Source organism: Engraulis encrasicolus, chromosome 11 (genome assembly GCF_034702125.1).
Source record: "Engraulis encrasicolus isolate BLACKSEA-1 chromosome 11, IST_EnEncr_1.0, whole genome shotgun sequence".
In the NCBI taxonomy this organism is placed as follows: domain Eukaryota; kingdom Metazoa; phylum Chordata; class Actinopteri; order Clupeiformes; family Engraulidae; genus Engraulis; species Engraulis encrasicolus.
Genome location: NC_085867.1, coordinates 19,743,059 through 19,759,070, shown reverse-complemented (window position 1 = coordinate 19,759,070; position 16,012 = coordinate 19,743,059). Strand labels below are relative to the sequence as shown.

At 42.7% G+C, this 16,012-nt stretch overlaps 3 protein-coding genes across 3 annotated transcripts; 1 reads left to right on the top strand and 2 right to left on the bottom strand.

Annotated features, from left to right (window-relative positions):
- Nucleotides 1–2,999: 2,999 nt before the first annotated feature.
- Nucleotides 3,000–6,158, bottom strand: LOC134458702 (insulin gene enhancer protein ISL-1-like). The gene is made up of 5 exons (XM_063211131.1): nucleotides 6,131–6,158; nucleotides 4,700–4,886; nucleotides 4,269–4,452; nucleotides 3,804–4,079; nucleotides 3,000–3,101 (listed from the first exon to the last, which is right to left on the bottom strand). Exons 1-5 carry the CDS (start codon nucleotides 6,156–6,158, stop codon nucleotides 3,000–3,002), a joined length of 777 nt encoding a protein of 258 aa, XP_063067201.1.
- Nucleotides 6,159–6,164: 6 nt separating this feature from the next.
- golph3b (golgi phosphoprotein 3b) lies at nucleotides 6,165–13,276 on the top strand. Its single transcript, XM_063210158.1, has 4 exons — nucleotides 6,165–6,545; nucleotides 7,543–7,674; nucleotides 8,718–8,832; nucleotides 10,298–13,276. The coding sequence occupies exons 1-4, from the start codon at nucleotides 6,339–6,341 to the stop codon at nucleotides 10,720–10,722; spliced, it is 879 nt and encodes a 292-aa protein (XP_063066228.1). The 5' UTR covers nucleotides 6,165–6,338; the 3' UTR covers nucleotides 10,723–13,276.
- A 922-nt stretch (nucleotides 13,277–14,198) lies between these two features.
- pmaip1 (phorbol-12-myristate-13-acetate-induced protein 1) lies at nucleotides 14,199–15,227 on the bottom strand. The gene is made up of 2 exons (XM_063210159.1): nucleotides 14,951–15,227; nucleotides 14,199–14,832 (listed from the first exon to the last, which is right to left on the bottom strand). The coding sequence occupies exons 1-2, from the start codon at nucleotides 14,961–14,963 to the stop codon at nucleotides 14,714–14,716; spliced, it is 132 nt and encodes a 43-aa protein (XP_063066229.1). The 5' UTR covers nucleotides 14,964–15,227; the 3' UTR covers nucleotides 14,199–14,713.
- Between the last annotated feature and the right edge of the window lie 785 nt (nucleotides 15,228–16,012).

The following is a 16,012-nucleotide window of genomic DNA, read 5'->3' as shown; positions in this document are numbered from 1 at the left end:
CACACACACACACACACACACACACACACACACACACACACACACACACACACACACACACACACACACACACACACACACACACACCATTCTGTTCCACTCCAGTTCTGAGCTCAGTCTGTGTCTTCCTTGACCATTTTGGTAACATATAGTATAGTTGCACAGACTCCAAGAAGACAAGATAGGATGCTACACACACGCCCGTGCACACATACAAAGAAGGATTAGGGTGAGAGGGAAAGCAAGTAAAGTGAGTTGAAAAGATATTTGCAGAATTTTATAGAAGAGGCAACAATCAACATTTCATTCCATGAAATGTTACAATTTTAAATCATGTTAATTTAGTCATCTTCCTCTCAGCCATCAACATCAATTAAAGTTTGTCGAGTCAGCATTCGAAAAACATCACAAAGAAGTGGGTGTTCCCAGAAGTGGGTGTTCTTTTTATGACATGACGACATCTGGATGCCTTTATCTCTGTATTTATAAGACCCTTGTTTGGTCCAGATAAGCTAGAGGTCAACTGTCTGAGGTGGTAACTAACTGGACACACAGTCTCACACATTGTCCCCTGATAACACTGGGCTTCAGCTGTGTTTGCACTGCCACCAACAGTCATGAGAAAGGCAAGTCACTCAGACCCAGGCAGATGAAGTCAGGTGATAGGACTACAATTTAACTTCTTCCATGTTAAAACACTTCTTAAAACCATTCCAATACCCTTTCTGCAAATAACCTTTCAAATGTATCAGTGAGATCAACTGTATTGTCATAGATTTTATTTCAAGGTACAAAGCTGAGACTAAAAGTACTGCTAATTTTTATTACACTGATGAGAGAAATAGAGAGAGAGAGAGAGAGAGAGAGAGAGAGAGAGAGGGAGAGGGAGAGAGAGAGAGAGAGAGAGAGAGAGAGAGAGAGAGAGAGAGAGAGGGAGAGAGATTTGTCCATGCCAGGGTGTAACATCTGTATGGTTTCCTCTTCAAATAGTGAGTTGTTTGTAAGGCCTATAACACCATTAAGCATCGCTGGTTTAGGATGTTATCAAGGAATGACTTCCCTGCATCATGATTAAACACCTCACACTAGTTCACCACCAATGCTGGCAGACAGCTGTACAACCATTGGCATTTCAGCCAGGTCAGGGAAACGGTACCAGCCCTTATAGGGTACACATGCCAGATGCGATATCACAAAGCATTGCAATGTATTATTGCGGTTCATTGCGATATTTACTTCAGTAAATAAAAATACAGCTTTCTTGGCAGTTGCTGTGTAGCATTCATTAGTGAACTAATCTGGTAGAACAGAAATGTTAGTAGGCTACCAATAGCACATTCCACACACAATGTTTTTTATTTTATTTTATTTTTTTTTACTTAATTATTGTTATTACTAAGTCGATTTTTGGTGTCATGAATCATGCAGTAAATCATGAAAATGAGTATCACGATGCATTGTCATGCTGATTTTTTTGCACACCCCTAATATATATATATATTGGCCTATATAGGCTATATATATTAGGGGTGTGCATATAAACAAGGCTTATACATTCCATTTTAGTAGTCTGTGAAAACTTCCACTGTAAATTTGGTGGTTTGAAACAAGATCTGTGGATAGAAAACACAAAATTACTACCGTTGAAGGCATCTCATCGTCACTTAGACGCATGATGAGGGTAACATAGAAATGAAATAATTATCCCATGCAGGAAACGGGACCATGTCACCACAATGCACATTTGAGAGCAAGTATCAGTTACTCACCGAGGGGCAAGACTCAGAAAAAAAGACATTTATTTTAAAAAGTCTAATGACTCACTGAGTACTTAAATAAGGATAATAACATAATAATAACACTGCAATAACATTATGACATACAGTAAGGAGGCCTTCAAGTATTTCAGCTTAAATACATAATTAAAAGTGATAAATAAGAACCAAATTAATAAATACAGAAAGAAATACGGAAATGGAAATTAAAAGAAGGGTCACGACAATTAGGTGACAAACAACTTAAAGCTGTAGCCCTGCATCCACAGAAAGGCCGTGTCATGTAAAGATACCCCTCTACTTGATGAGAGACATGCGGTCGCTGCCCGTGCTCCAGCTAGTGCTCAGGTCTCCACTATAGGCTACATGATATGAGAAGAGGTCTGGAGTATGTCTCTCCACACTTTGGTGATAATAGTTAGCGGGGCTCTCTGACATGGTGTTAACCTCTGTGTGTAGCACGCATTACTTCTTGGTGAACCTCTGACAAAGGTCAAGTTTAAGCGTGGTTGTGGTGGTGTGTTTTTCAGACATTGCAGCACTGCTGCGTTTGAAAGGTAGAATTAGTATTTCATTGGGTCAAAAGACTTGATTTCACTGAGTGGCCCCAAAATCTAGGCCTATCAGTATCACAATGAAAAGTAGAATAATAAATACTGACAATGAATGTTATAATACTGACAACAAAATATAAATTCATAATTCATACATTTTGAGATAAATAGCCTATATTACGTACGTCTGAAAACTACAGTACAAACCTTAGTTAGCACACACCAAATACAAAAGTTTATGCTCTAAATCTGTACACAAACAAGAGTATGTAAAAACTATGTATAAACAAGATACCCATTAGTCATACAAAAAGAAAGAAAAAAAACTTCTAACTCAATTATTCTTAACCTTTTCAGGACCACTGTTCTAACCACATTGAACAATAGACCTACATTACAAAGAAATGTGCAACAATTTGTAGCAATGTGTAACAATCAGGGCTCTAAACTAACACCAGCCAACCGGCCAAGTACTGGTGAAATTTGAATTTGGCTGGTCGAAAGACCAATTTACTGGCCACTTTGACCCATTGCCTAGTAAGATTAACATCTATTAGCCATTTTGGCTGGTGAGGCAAAAAGTTAATTTAGAGTCCTGGCGACAATGTTTTATTTAGCCTACGTTGAACATACTTTGACATACGTAGGGAGAGTAGACACATCCATCCCTTCATGGAATGCCACTGGACACTGGGCTGGACACCGCACTGCTACTGGGAGTCTCCAGCTGACAGCTCATCAGCTTAGCCTCAGCCTCTTCACATGAAGATGTCTAATAAACACATATACAATATCAATATATCAACTCTTAACATTTATAATCAACTCTTAACATTTGATACAAGGAGATTTTGTTAAAAACTTGTGCCAGGTCTTTCTATCTTCCTGTCAGTGTGCGTACCAGTCGTATGAACTTAACAGTTTGGGCCAAAGCACCTGTTTACAGTATGTATCTATACATCTAGAACGCAACAATGTTCTTTCTTCAGGACTTTAAATCATGTAATTGTTATTTCTTCTTTATATTGTGCTGGCAGTATGCAAAGAGAATGTGTGTACATTGAAGTACTTACCACCAGCCAGTTTGCATTGTCTGTATGTAGTGTCAGTTCATTCAGGATTTTCCATGACTGCTGAAACCTCAGGATACTCATTGGGCTGTCAGGACCGGATGTCTCCAAAGTCCTCTCTGCTACAGTCTTCACAGAGAATGAGAAAGAAACAGAGGCAAACATAAAATCAAATTACATTCTGTCAAAAACTGAGTATCCTAGCCAATGTTCATCCAATAATACTCAATGACAGATTGTGTATCCTCCTGCAAGTATTGTTTCAGACCGACGGTTTGTTTGTAAATTTGGTCCGTTGGTTGGTAGTACACACAATGGTTCAAATTGATCACATTTGGATGCTGACCGGCATTGACTTGGCTGAGGTCTACGCTCTACGAGTGCTCGTTTTAACGTGTTTAAACCTTATGGGCAGTGTGTGTTGTTGGAGCGTGGTGCAGGTGCGTGCTCCTTTTCTTGTCTTTGCACCGCTTGTTCTGGAACCAGACACGGATGACCCGTGAGGTGAGCCCTGTCATCTCCACCAGCTGTTCCTTGACCAAGGCGTCCGGGCGGGGGTTAGCGCTGTAGCAAGTCTGAAGCATGTGCAACTGGGTCTTGCTCAGGACCGTCCTGACCCGAGCGGTTCTCTGCGGAGGTGATGGGACATCATGCTTAAGTGGCAGGTCCCTCTGAGGTAACTCGTCCTCTGTTTAAAAATAATGAATAAATAAGTGCTTCAGCTAGACGACTGTTGAATAGCAGGAGATTTAATTGATATCTAAGGCAGAACAAAGTGTAGCCTACTTGTGGAAATGCAAACTACCTTCGTCATCAGAATGGCTTTCTTTACTGCGAGTGCGTTCCTCCGTCATTGGCGTCTCCAAAACATCGTGGTCAGCGATGCACAGCAGGTGGCCATCCCGTAAGTGGAACTTATCTCCGGGAAGCAAGTGACGGTCGCAGCACTCACATCGAAAGCAGTCAAAGTGATAGATCTTCGAACAAGTCCTCATCACCAGGTCGTCTTTGTTCAACGCTTTTTGACATTTCCAGCAATTCATTCTATATATCCTGAGTAACAAAAAATACAAAATGCAAAACGGCTGTGGCCAAACAATCACACATGGAAAAGTTATGGAATTTAAGTTGCCTACATTTTGAGTTATTCCCGTCATTTAAGAAATATTGTCTATTACAATGGAGGTATGGACCACCCCACCACTTTCTCACAAATATAGGCCTAATGCAAAAAATATATCCGGACAATTTCCCATAGCCTCCACCACTTTCCAAGTCAAACATACACTTTTGTACACACCTGTTGTAGTCGTCTTTACAGAGAATTCTGCCATCCTTAACAAAGCAGGTACCTGATCCATCGAGAGATTTCTTACACTCTGCGCATTTTAAACATGCCGCGTGCCAATCCATATCCGGGAATACTCGCAATATGAAGCGATCAAGAATTCGATGTCCACATCCCTCGCACGAGGAGGTTGTTCTGTCTACAAAGAAAGAAATAGAAATAGCTAGAAGAAGAAGTTCAGAATGCCACTCTTCTCTTAAAGATACAAAAAAATAACTAGAGGCAAAACCCGTTTTAAAATATTAGACAAGGCCTTACAACATGAATTTCACTCACCCCGTTTTAAAGCCGTTTTCTGGGGATAATCCATGTTAATCATGTTAAATTGACGTCCAAATGAATGTATGTTGCTCTCAAACTACTGTGCGTAACGGCGGCAAACGCTCCGCGTGCGTGCGCCATGCGCTCCAGAACAGCGCGCTTTGCTTTGCGCCACTTTACGGAGCGTGGAGACCCCAATGAAGTGAACAGCTATCGCCACTGTGGTTGACAGGCAAGACTGGCATTCCGGTCTTAACCTCCTGTTGCCTGTGCAGGAGAACGAGTAGAACACACACACACACACACACATACACACACACACACACACACACACACACACACACACACACACACACACACACACACACACACACACACACACACACACACAAATGCCGCTCAAAGACAACAGTCCTGGGATGGCTCTGTGGTTATGGCTGATAACACCCAGGTGAGCATGTGTGGTTTGTGTGCCAAGCACGAGGCGTAAATCAGGCGAGGACAACCGGGTTAATAAGTTTGCAATCTTAACAAGAGCTTCAGGTGTGTGGTCTTGGCTATCATTGGTTAGCAGTAGACTATTCACAGAAGCCTACACATTGCAGCACACGAAAAAAACGTGTGTTGTGTGTAATGTGTGTTATAAGGTTATGGCAGCACAGTTTAATGATTTCGTACCATATAAGAATTATTTCAGAAACTGGCACATCTTGGAGCGTTGGTGACGCTCATCCTTTGCCAGCTGATGTCGCCATTTTACGCAATCACTGCAACTTTTCCAACGAGTGCAAGTGACATAACTGCAATTTCTAACCGTTATGCAGCAGTATTAAGTTGGTTTGTTTTCTTTTCTTTTATTCTGTTTTATTTAGCTTTTATGTATCCAGGATTATGCGCGCGCGCGCGCGCGTGTGTGTGTGGAGACATTTTAGTTTCTTTCTTTTAATGCATTTTAAGTGTAGGCCTACGATACTTGAGTTTGTGAATTGGTTAATGGCAATTTTGCAGCTAAAAATACGTTCAATCAAGTTAAAAGGTGTTCGTGCATCTATCTAACCCTTGGCTTGATCCCACTGCAGACTTAACTGACAGCCAGTCATCAAAGCCTGGCTCGTGGGATACCATCTCTGTCGTCATCACTCTCCGCCATATTGTTGGAGGAAATTGAGGAGAAAAGTGCCTGGGAGGCAGCAGTTTTCGGATGTCTGGCTATCCACGTCAACAAGGACTTTTCGATGTCTTAGGTTTCTACATGATTGGCATATCTATGCACATGCTGTACTGAAACAGATTAGCGCTGTTTGTCGCGGTTGTGGCCAATCCATAAATAATGACTTCCTTAACACAGACCAGCTCAGGCCTTGTGCAAAGACGGACCGAGGCCTCTCGAAATGCAGCCGCTGATAAGGAACGAGAAAGGGGGAAAGACGACGAGTCTCGTCGTGAAGAGGAGGAGGACGATGACAAGGGAGATTCGAAGGAAACTAGACTGACATTGATGGAGGAGGTGTTGCTTCTGGGATTAAAGGACAGAGAGGTTTGATATCGTTCCTATTCTGACAAGTACAGAAGCTAGCCGTGCTAAGTGTTTGCCAGCTAATCGGTTTAGTGCAATCTTCTTGGGCACTGCGGCTATCCTTACGGTATTGCTAAAGTTGGCTAGTGCTCAAGTGAAGTGAACGGGCTGCAATGAACAACGTAACTGAACAATCCAACGAAACTGACAAACTAAATGTTTCATTTCACATTCCCTGTAGCTGTCACTTTTCCTCGGTTTGCCACGAATATACCAACATGCTTGCCATATGTCTTGCTAGCCAACCCTGTGCTGTGGACGTTTATTGTGCAACAGTCAGAACTGTCATCCACGGATATAACACTAATGTACACCAACAACCAGTCATTGTCGTATATATTTGACACCGTGGATATAACTATCTCAAGACTGGTCATTACGGCATGATGGTATGGTAATGTTTACTGGGACACTAGTTCTAATGGGGATTTAGGAAGTGCTGAACTCAGCCTAACCTCAGGACATACTCTGCCCCCGACCTCTCAGATAATTCTTCCCCAAGTATCTCAGCTTCTTACTAGGCTACATTACGTCCCCGCGGTTCTCCACTTGAATACAATTCACTGTATGCGCATGCAACTACCAGGTCAGATTGTCACGTCCCTGCTCAAGCGGGTCTGTTCTCCGTTACTTCGAACAATAGCGGGCAGAGCTTGAGAAACTTGTTGTGCATGAAGTGCGCATCATCATGTTGGTTAATGTTTGTTAGGGGGTTTTCTTTGCGCCGCCTAGACCATTCATGATTACTGTTATGTTATCCTACGTATATTACAGCATGTTTCTAGTAATAGATAGGTTGTCCCATATACTCTGTCTGCCCTGGGGTGTATTGCTAAGTTAGTAACTTACTGGGTTGCAGTGTAATTTCCCATTTACTACCTTCTAAGTTGCTAACTGGTTTGCAACAATGCTTGCGACAAATATGCTCCTGGTTAAGTGTTTTCTGTCTTAATTGCAGGGCTACACATCATTCTGGAATGACTGCATTTCCTCCGGGCTTCGCGGGTGCATGCTCATCGAGCTCGCGCTCAGGGGAAGACTTCACCTGGAGCCCTGCGGCATCCGGAGAAAAAGCCTGCTGTCAAGAAAGGTAAGAGAGAGAGAGAGAGAGAGAGGGAGCAAAAGAAAGTAGCAAGTTTGAAAGGAATGTTTTCTTATTCTCCTTGAAATATGTGTACGTATGGGGTGATAATGTGAAAGGTGGAGACGGAAAAAAAAGAATGGAAGTTTGAAAGTGAGGGTTGTCTTCTCCTTCATGTTCTGTTGGCCAGATGTTCTCTCATGCCACAGCTGTCTTGCGATCTTGAGGATGGGATAAGAGGGAAGCGGGGGAGTGTGGGAGTTGTCAGGAGATCTTTTGATCTCCTAAACCATTGTCACAAGGTGTTGCCAGAGTGATATTTTATGGCCTCGCTGAATATTAGAGGACACATTTGCATCAATCATTGCAACTGACAAGTGGGCTCCAATTCCTTTTATAAGCTTATTTGCTGTAGTTCTTCTGAGTTGCTGTTACATGTTGGTGTACTGTGCACAGACACGCCGTCACACACACGCAGACACCTTGCTCTGTTTTAAACTTTAAATGAATGTTGATGAATCATAACGTTACAAGTAGGATAGGGAGGCACAGCTACTGTATTACACGCTGTCCTTTGAACTTTGCGAATGTCTTGGATTACTTTGGTTGCTGTTTTGGTTTACACTTAATTTTACTATCCCTGGCCCTACTGGGCTGCTACTCCGGCGACCCGGGTTCGATTCCGACCCGTATCCTACGCTGATAATCCTCCTCCTATGCCGATCTCTCTCCCATTTGTCTCCTGTCACTCATTCACTATCCTGTCCTATAATAAAGTCATAAAAGACCAACAAATATATTTAGAAAAAAATACCATCCCTGTTTTAATTAATGAGGTACAGTAGCAAAGTTGCAAAATGTACCAACATGTCACATTATGTACTTGCATTGTACCTTGGGGGTAGGATTATATAAGTACATAATATCACATGTGGATGCATGGAGTTAAACTAAAAAGACATAGTAAAATGCAGTGTCACCCCTGTTTCTATTTTGCGGCAGTGGTTGGTTGCCAATCGTAATCGCTTTTTCCCACCCGTATCTCTGTCCAGGTGCTGTGTAAATCTGACGCCCCGACGGGGGATATGCTTCTGGACGAGGCCCTGAAACACATCAAAGAGACCCAGCCCCCAGAAACAGTACAGAGTTGGATTGAACTTCTCAGCGGTAAGCTGGCAGGTTGTCTCGTTTGCATGACAAATGTATATTCAAATACTTCTACACCTTAAGCGCATGTTACCTGCTCCCATGTCTTAAGGCTACAGCAGGGTTCTGGTTTGACATTTAAATGAATGCACTCTGCAGTTCCATACATTTTTGAGGTAGGCCTAAATGAAGGATGAGCTGATATGGAAAGAGTTTGATAAAAAGTCCACTAATGTTTTTATTTTTGTAGTTCATTTCCAACATTTATTCTGCCCGTTCGCAAATGGGGCTGTGTACATTTTGGACATAATATACTAAAATTACACACTGGACCTTAGACTTACATTGCATTGCTTTTTAGTTTTTACGGCAGCATATGAACTTGAAGGTGCATGTGATAAATTGGATTTGTGTATGTATATGAACGGCATTAGGTAGCAAGGTAAATTGATGGGCAGAAATTGCTAACTAGTAATATCATAGACTGTGTTGGTTTTTCTGAACAGAAGAACGTCTATAAGCTCTTCAGCAAGCAAGCTGTCACATGTGTTCATTTAACCTCCCTTAACTTGAGTTGGCAACCGTTATTTCACTCATTCTTGCGTGTGTGTGTGTGTGTGTGTGTGTGTGTGTGTGTGTGTGTGTGTGTGTGTGTGTGTGTGTGTGTGTGTGTGTGTGTGTGTGTGTGTGTGTGTGTGTGTGTGTGTGAGAGAGAGAAGGAGGGAGAGGGAGAGAAATGCCAACCTCTAATATTTGCCATTGACAGCTGTGGCTACAATTGCCTGCCTATTGTATTTGTTTTTGGTTGCCTAGACCAGTGTTTCCCAACCTTTTTTGCCCAGCGTACCCCCTAAGCCATTTTGTCTTATGAGAAGTACCCCTCTCACTCATGCTCTATATACCAATGTGACAATACTCCATATATTTCTTATTATTAATTTTTTCCGCGTACCCCCTGAGGTATGCCCGCGTACCCCTAGTGGTACACGTACCCCTGGTTGGGAAACACTGGCCTAGACCCTGTGTGTGCACTGACTTGCAGTGGACTTAACAACAGTGGACTAAGTGAAAGACAGGGCCAGACATGTAGCTAAATACTACTCTATATCCGCAGCTAATGGGAGCGTGTTGTTCATCTGGAAGAAAAGATGTTTCCTTTATCCCCGAGGCTACATCTCTGTAGCATAATGTTTTTGTTGGTCACAATTAGTGCACAGATTATTCAGCAGATTTGGCTCTTCCTAATAATGTTTACTTATAATGTGGAATCAAATAAATTATCGTAATTCATAGCCTGGCCCCGAATAGTAACCTCCGTCTTTTAGATGTTAAAAAAACTAATTTTTTTTGTTAACAATAGCCCTGGCTATTATTTTAGGAAATGCGATACATGTTGTATGTGACAAGCTTCTCTCTCTTGCTCTCTCTCTCTCTCTCTCTCTCTCTCTCTCTCTCTCTCTCTCTCTCTCCATTTTGTTTTTCACAGGCGAGACGTGGAACCCTCTGAAGCTGCACTTCCAGCTGCGCAACGTGCGCGAGCGTCTGGCCAAGAACCTGGTGGAGAAGGGCGTGCTCACCACTGAGAAGCAGAACTTCCTGCTCTTCGACATGACCACGCACCCGCTGACCAACAGCACCATCAAGCAGCGCCTGGTGCGCAAAGTCCAGGAGTGCGTGCTGGAGAAGTGGGTGAACGAGCCGCAGCGCTTCGACAGGCGACTGCTGGCGCTCATCTTCCTGGCGCACTCGTCGGACGTGCTGGAGAACGCCTTCGCGCCGCTGCTGGACGAGCAGTACGACCTGGCCATGAAGCGCGTGCGGCTGCTGCTGGACCTGGACCCCGAGGGAGAGGCCGCCAAGTCGGGCGCCAACGAGCTGCTCTGGGCCGTGGTGGCCGCCTTCACCAAATGAGGCGTCGTATGGGGTGTGGGGGAACGGGAGGGGTGGGTACAGGTGGGTACAGGGCCGCTGACCGCTTTGGTCGGGCCCAGGACAAAGTCATCTGAAAGGGCCCCCCCTCAAACCCAATACGTACAATGTAATGAGGACCCAATTCTGGGGCCCCCACTCTCCCTTCACCAAATGAGTTGTTGTTGGAGGGCTGGGCAGTGATGGGCATCCTGAGTTTCTAATCTACAACCCAGTGCCACGTATTCCAAATGACCCGCTCTTACCTGACCTCAACAGGTAAAACTAGGTCATTTGGAATATGTGGCACTGGGTTGTAGCTTCTTAATTCAGGTTGGTCATCATTTTGGGTGGGGATATGAGGGTCCTTTGAGGTGGGGTTTGGGGGCGGGTGAAAGAGAAAATGGACTTGTTTTTCTTTTCCTTTTAAAAAAAAAAAAAGTTTGCTTATGAAGACAGGTTTGGAGAGACACAAATATGGCTGAGGATGGGCCTCGTGGAGCTTTGTCACATAGCTTCCATGGACATTTGGACCCTTGTGGCATAAGGTGGAGGACATGCCGAGATGAAAATGATTAATTAAAAAAACACAAATAATGATGATGACAACACTGACTGATGATCGGGGGAGTCATTGGTTTATTTAATTTTTTTTCGGTTTCAGTCAATCATTATTGTTTTCTGATCTTTTTTTATTTCAGCTCTTGGCCACAAAACGAGTGCAGTGGACTCCCTGTGAGGTTTTGCGTCATTCAAGCGCTTCTTGTGATTTCTACCTGTTTTTCTTTCCCTGGTGACACTTAAGCCACGAGTGTAACTCGGAAGAAAACGTAGAAGCCTTTTTCAGCGTGTGCAATTGTCCAGGATCATCTTTCACCTGACAAAAAAAACCCCACAGGAAACATAAAGACATTGTCACTGAGGGTTTTTTTACGGACAATTCAGACTTGAACTGAAGCCTGTTGTATGTGTGCGTAAACCTAAATATATAAGGGTCCATTTCAAGCGAATAGCTCCCGTCCTCTCCTTTTTCTGTTGTGGCCTTGTGTTTCATTGACGCTCCCGCCTCCGTGGAGAAAACATTGCAAAGATCCTCCTATAAGAGTAAGATGCATTGAGCCTGTACTTTTCCTGGATCCTTGTGACGTCAAGTAAACGCCCCATTAGGAGACCTTTGGAGACTTTAAGTTGAGGAAAAAAATTGAGTTTCCTTAGCGGTGTGAATGACTGTAGTGCACATTTCGTGCAAATCGTCACCAAATGAGACAAGGACAGAGGGGACAATGCCCCCTTAGGAGACCAAACTTGAGCACACTCCTTTTTAGGCGGGGTTTGGGGTAACTTACTCTTAACAGATGATTCTTTGAACATTTCTTTCCTCGCAGTCTGTCAGCCTAGGCAGAGCAACTTGTATCATCAATGTCATCTCGTGTCACAAGGCCACAAGCAAAAGAAGAGGCCGGGAGATACTAGATTGAGTTGGACCCAAAGACTACAAAGAATATTGGCCTTCAGGCTCATGGCCACGGAGAGAGAGGGTTTGACCCCTGGGGAGTATACTAAGAAACTGGTTCAGTGGTAAACCAAGTTAAGTAAATCTTGTGGTAGAGGTAAATCACCTAATAGAAGAGCCTGGAGTCCTGCTTTTCTTGACTTAATGATGCCTGCTGGTACATCTGTTTGCAAGTTTACAACTTACTGTAGGTTAAGAAAGCCTGGTTTATCACTTAATCATGTTCTTAGTATACCCTCTGACCCTTATTTTCCACCAGTGCTAATGATAGTAATGGCTGCCACCTATATAGTACTCCACTAACTTGAAACTCACTTTTAATTAGTAAAAGTTGAAAAAAGGTGTGGGTGGATGTGGGGAGCAGCAATTAATATTTTTTAAAAATAAAAAAGTTAATATTAGGGTATCAAGAGTAGTCGTGGTGGCATGTTCGAACGGCAGCCAGATTCTGAATGCCTTTTTGTTCTTGGTATCAGTGTCGATTTGAGTTGTGTAGTAGTATGACAGCACCATGTGAAATACATTCCCCCCGTCTGCTGTGTAAGGCCATGTCTTACCGCCAAGGATTCAATTGGGCATGACAGTTTACATGTGTTTTTTTTGTGGTCATTGGCCAACACATTATCCCCCATACGATTATTATGTGCAAATGTGAAGTGTAAGAGGATGGCCATTTTGTTTCCATACTGGTCAGGTTTGTGAAATGACGGTTACAAACACTGTCGTCACTGATGATGTGGGAGTAGGTTCGTACAAATCTTTCACACGTCAGGCATTTATTTGCACAGCTGTACTATGTAGCTTGAACTAAGTACGTAATCTTTAAAATCTACTACTCTTCGATTTGGTTTATTCAAATTGACAGTTTGGGTAGATTTCATTGTAAGCCCATACATGGGGCTGCTTTTTTTGTCCGTGATGGGCACCAAATTATCTGGGGTATGCAATGTATTTTCAGCAAAGGCAGAATTCTTCAGACCTTCTTCAGAAGTCAACTAAGACCCCTTACCGAACCTTATATATCCAAGTCCATCTGGGATTTTTTTTAAAAATTGTTTTGGTCGGTCATCTTGTCTGCTTGTGCAGACGATCAACATTTTGACTTCATCCGTTCCTCATAGAAGTCAGTCCCTACCCCTGTCCTCTCCTTTACCCAGAGCCTCTCTGTTCTTGCTATTTATAAGCCTACTGTGATGCTTTGTGAGGCAGAATGGAGTTTTCCTTTTATTTTGGTCTGGGACTTCCAAATTGCCCTCAGATCATCAACAAACTAACTGACTTGTGTGCAGAGAGATGTATTTGGATGGGCAGGTTTTCTTCTGTTTTCTTTGAGACAGCGAGGGGTGACACCCTTGCACACATTTATCACTTCATCAGGCCTCGCTAAACAAACACCATGCCTAACTTCTGCTGGAATGAGAGACTTTTTTTAATTTAAAAGTTTGCTATTTTTCCATCTTTACACCACGTATGTCTCTAATGTCAAGCCATATCGTTTGTTCTAATTTCTCCCCTCTAAAGCTTTTATGACACAAATTTACTTGTAAATTTTATTTTTAATTGTCTCTTTTCTCTGTCTTTGATTTCAATGTATTCTTTTTTCAGGACTGTTTTTTTAATTATTATTTTAAAGTTATTTTGGCTAATCGGTTCCCTCTTTGGTGGCTGTTGTCTGTAGGCGAGTTGAAGTTTGAGAGTAAGGGGTGGGATGGGAGCACTTTGTTTTCTTTTGGGGGGCTAAACAGGGATTGAACCTGTAGATGTACTGTTCTTTAAACACGTCGTATGTAAATGTATTTCAGAAACTACATGAAAGGGATCCTGATTTGTACACTTGCTTTTTACCACATAATAAAAGATATAAGTGCCTGAAATCAAGTCATGACATTTCCTTGTGGTGCATTGATGAGGAAAACCGTGAACAGCATGTCAAAATGTCGCAGTATTCATTGACGACTAGCCTATAAAGTGAGTCTGAATAACACATCACAAACGGGGCATGATTTGAAAATGCATTTAAGCTGTTTTATTAACAAATCTGTCAAGTAGGCTACGTCGAGAGACAAACTTCACTGTTTAAACAGTATGATGAAATAAAACTAAATAATAGCAACAAAAACAAAAAAAAAGTCATTGTTTTCTGGTGTGGGGAAGTCACGCGTCAAAGGCAACTCCAGTCCAGACACAGGTCAGGTGTCGGAACAGACAGCCCATTCAAGGCTTCTTCCGAGGTAGTTCCACGGGAATATCCAACTTGCTTGGAGTGCAGGAACCATGGGCAGGAACACCTAGTTCTTCGCGGTTGGCCATAGGTTTTCGGAGATGGCTCTTTGCTCGACTTCATCAGTGTTTCTTCTCCGCATTAAACCAGCTGCCTTCGTCCTCTCCGCCCAACGAATATCTCGAAGCGGGGCAGGCAGCGGGAACATGCCATTGCATGTTCTACCCTGTCACTTCAGCTGCGAATGTATCCATTCAGTCTCACTTGATTTTGTCCCCTTTATAACTCTTCTTCAGTATGTCCAAAAGTTTGTATTTCCAATCGAGTAGATCGCCCATCTTCCGCAACTGGCGAGCACATTCAAGAATAGCCGCTTCTTCTGTAAAAGCAAAGAAAGACATGATGAATATGCAGTTTTTGCCGGAGAACTGAACTGAAGTTATCTGAAGCTAAAATGTAGAAGAGTGTGCCAAGTTGGCTACGGTAAAACATCTTACCTTTATCACACATCTTAGCGTATTCTCTCTGTGTCCTTCGAGATGAAACTCCAATCCCTTTGTTGTTGATTTGATTGAGAGTCGTGAGTAATTCCAGTGTCGTTTAGATCCGCCAGAAGGAAGGGAATGATACGCTAAAGTTAGCAGCCCAGGGGGTTAAATAGCCTGCGTGACGTAGTCGTGGCTGCTGGAGGAATCCCCGACCACGTCATACCTGGTCTGTTATTTGTTTACAGAGGACTTGTGTGAACAGTTGATTGATTAAACGTTCCTTCCAGGACCTGCACACTTACATAATTGAGCAGTAAACTTGATTGTTTGGTATTTGTGTTCTGAAGAATACGCTTACCGCATTGCGCATGGTTTTGCGCACATTGCGCATATGATTTGAAAGGGTTCTCAATTTTCCTCAGCCTACCACATAACCCCATCAGCTTTTTCTTATTTCAATTGGCCTACTTAAATTGCCTTAACTCAAACATGCATGTCTAATAGCCAAATAAATATTTATTATATTTTGAATTCAACTTCATAGTTGTAATACTGCACTAAATAAATGTTGCATTGTATTGTATTGTATATTCCACTTCCAGAAAGTTCTTTGCAACTCATGTGTTAAGGAAATGCTTAAAAGATTTTGTCTACGACCACAGTCACATGGTTCAGTGTACTTTCCTGTGCGCTGTGACATGTTCAGGCTTGTTCAGTATGCTTCTCCTTTTCCCACTGGCCCAGCTCAGCATACAGGCTGCCTGCCCTACACACCAGATTGCAGCACTGACACGCCTCCAGTCCAACCACCCCCACTTGAGATGTGTGCAATAGCTAAGGGTGGTTTACAGTACACACTTTACAAAAAAATCAACATCTTATCACCTTATCATTTGGCATGCTGTATTTTACAACCAACACCTCTGCCCTACAATGTCCTGCACTGTTTGAAAGCCTCTCCAAAGTAGGACAAACAGATGTGGATTGTGTTCATTTGGCGAGGACACAATGTAATTATGCAGGAATAACACATTAGTTATTTTCTTGCAGTCCTCTATGTATATTCCATGT

What these genes read in the sequence shown, in the direction of transcription:
- LOC134458702 (XM_063211131.1), bottom strand. Translation starts at nt 6,158, where the DNA reads ATGGCGGAGAGTGATGACGACAGAGATG. An exon ending in TGTAAAGACGACTACAACAG is followed by an intron (nt 4,453 to 4,699) that starts GTGTGTACAAAA and finishes TTTGTTACTCAG; the next exon opens with GATATATAGAATGAATTGCT. An exon ending in TGTGCATCGCTGACCACGAT is followed by an intron (nt 4,080 to 4,268) that starts GTTTTGGAGACG and finishes ACAGAGGACGAG; the next exon opens with TTACCTCAGAGGGACCTGCC.
- golph3b (XM_063210158.1), top strand. Translation starts at nt 6,339, where the DNA reads ATGACTTCCTTAACACAGACCAGCTCAGGCCTTGTGCAAAGACGGACC. An exon ending in TGGGATTAAAGGACAGAGAG is followed by an intron (nt 6,546 to 7,542) that starts GTTTGATATCGT and finishes TCTTAATTGCAG; the next exon opens with GGCTACACATCATTCTGGAA. An exon ending in AAAGCCTGCTGTCAAGAAAG is followed by an intron (nt 7,675 to 8,717) that starts GTAAGAGAGAGA and finishes ATCTCTGTCCAG; the next exon opens with GTGCTGTGTAAATCTGACGC.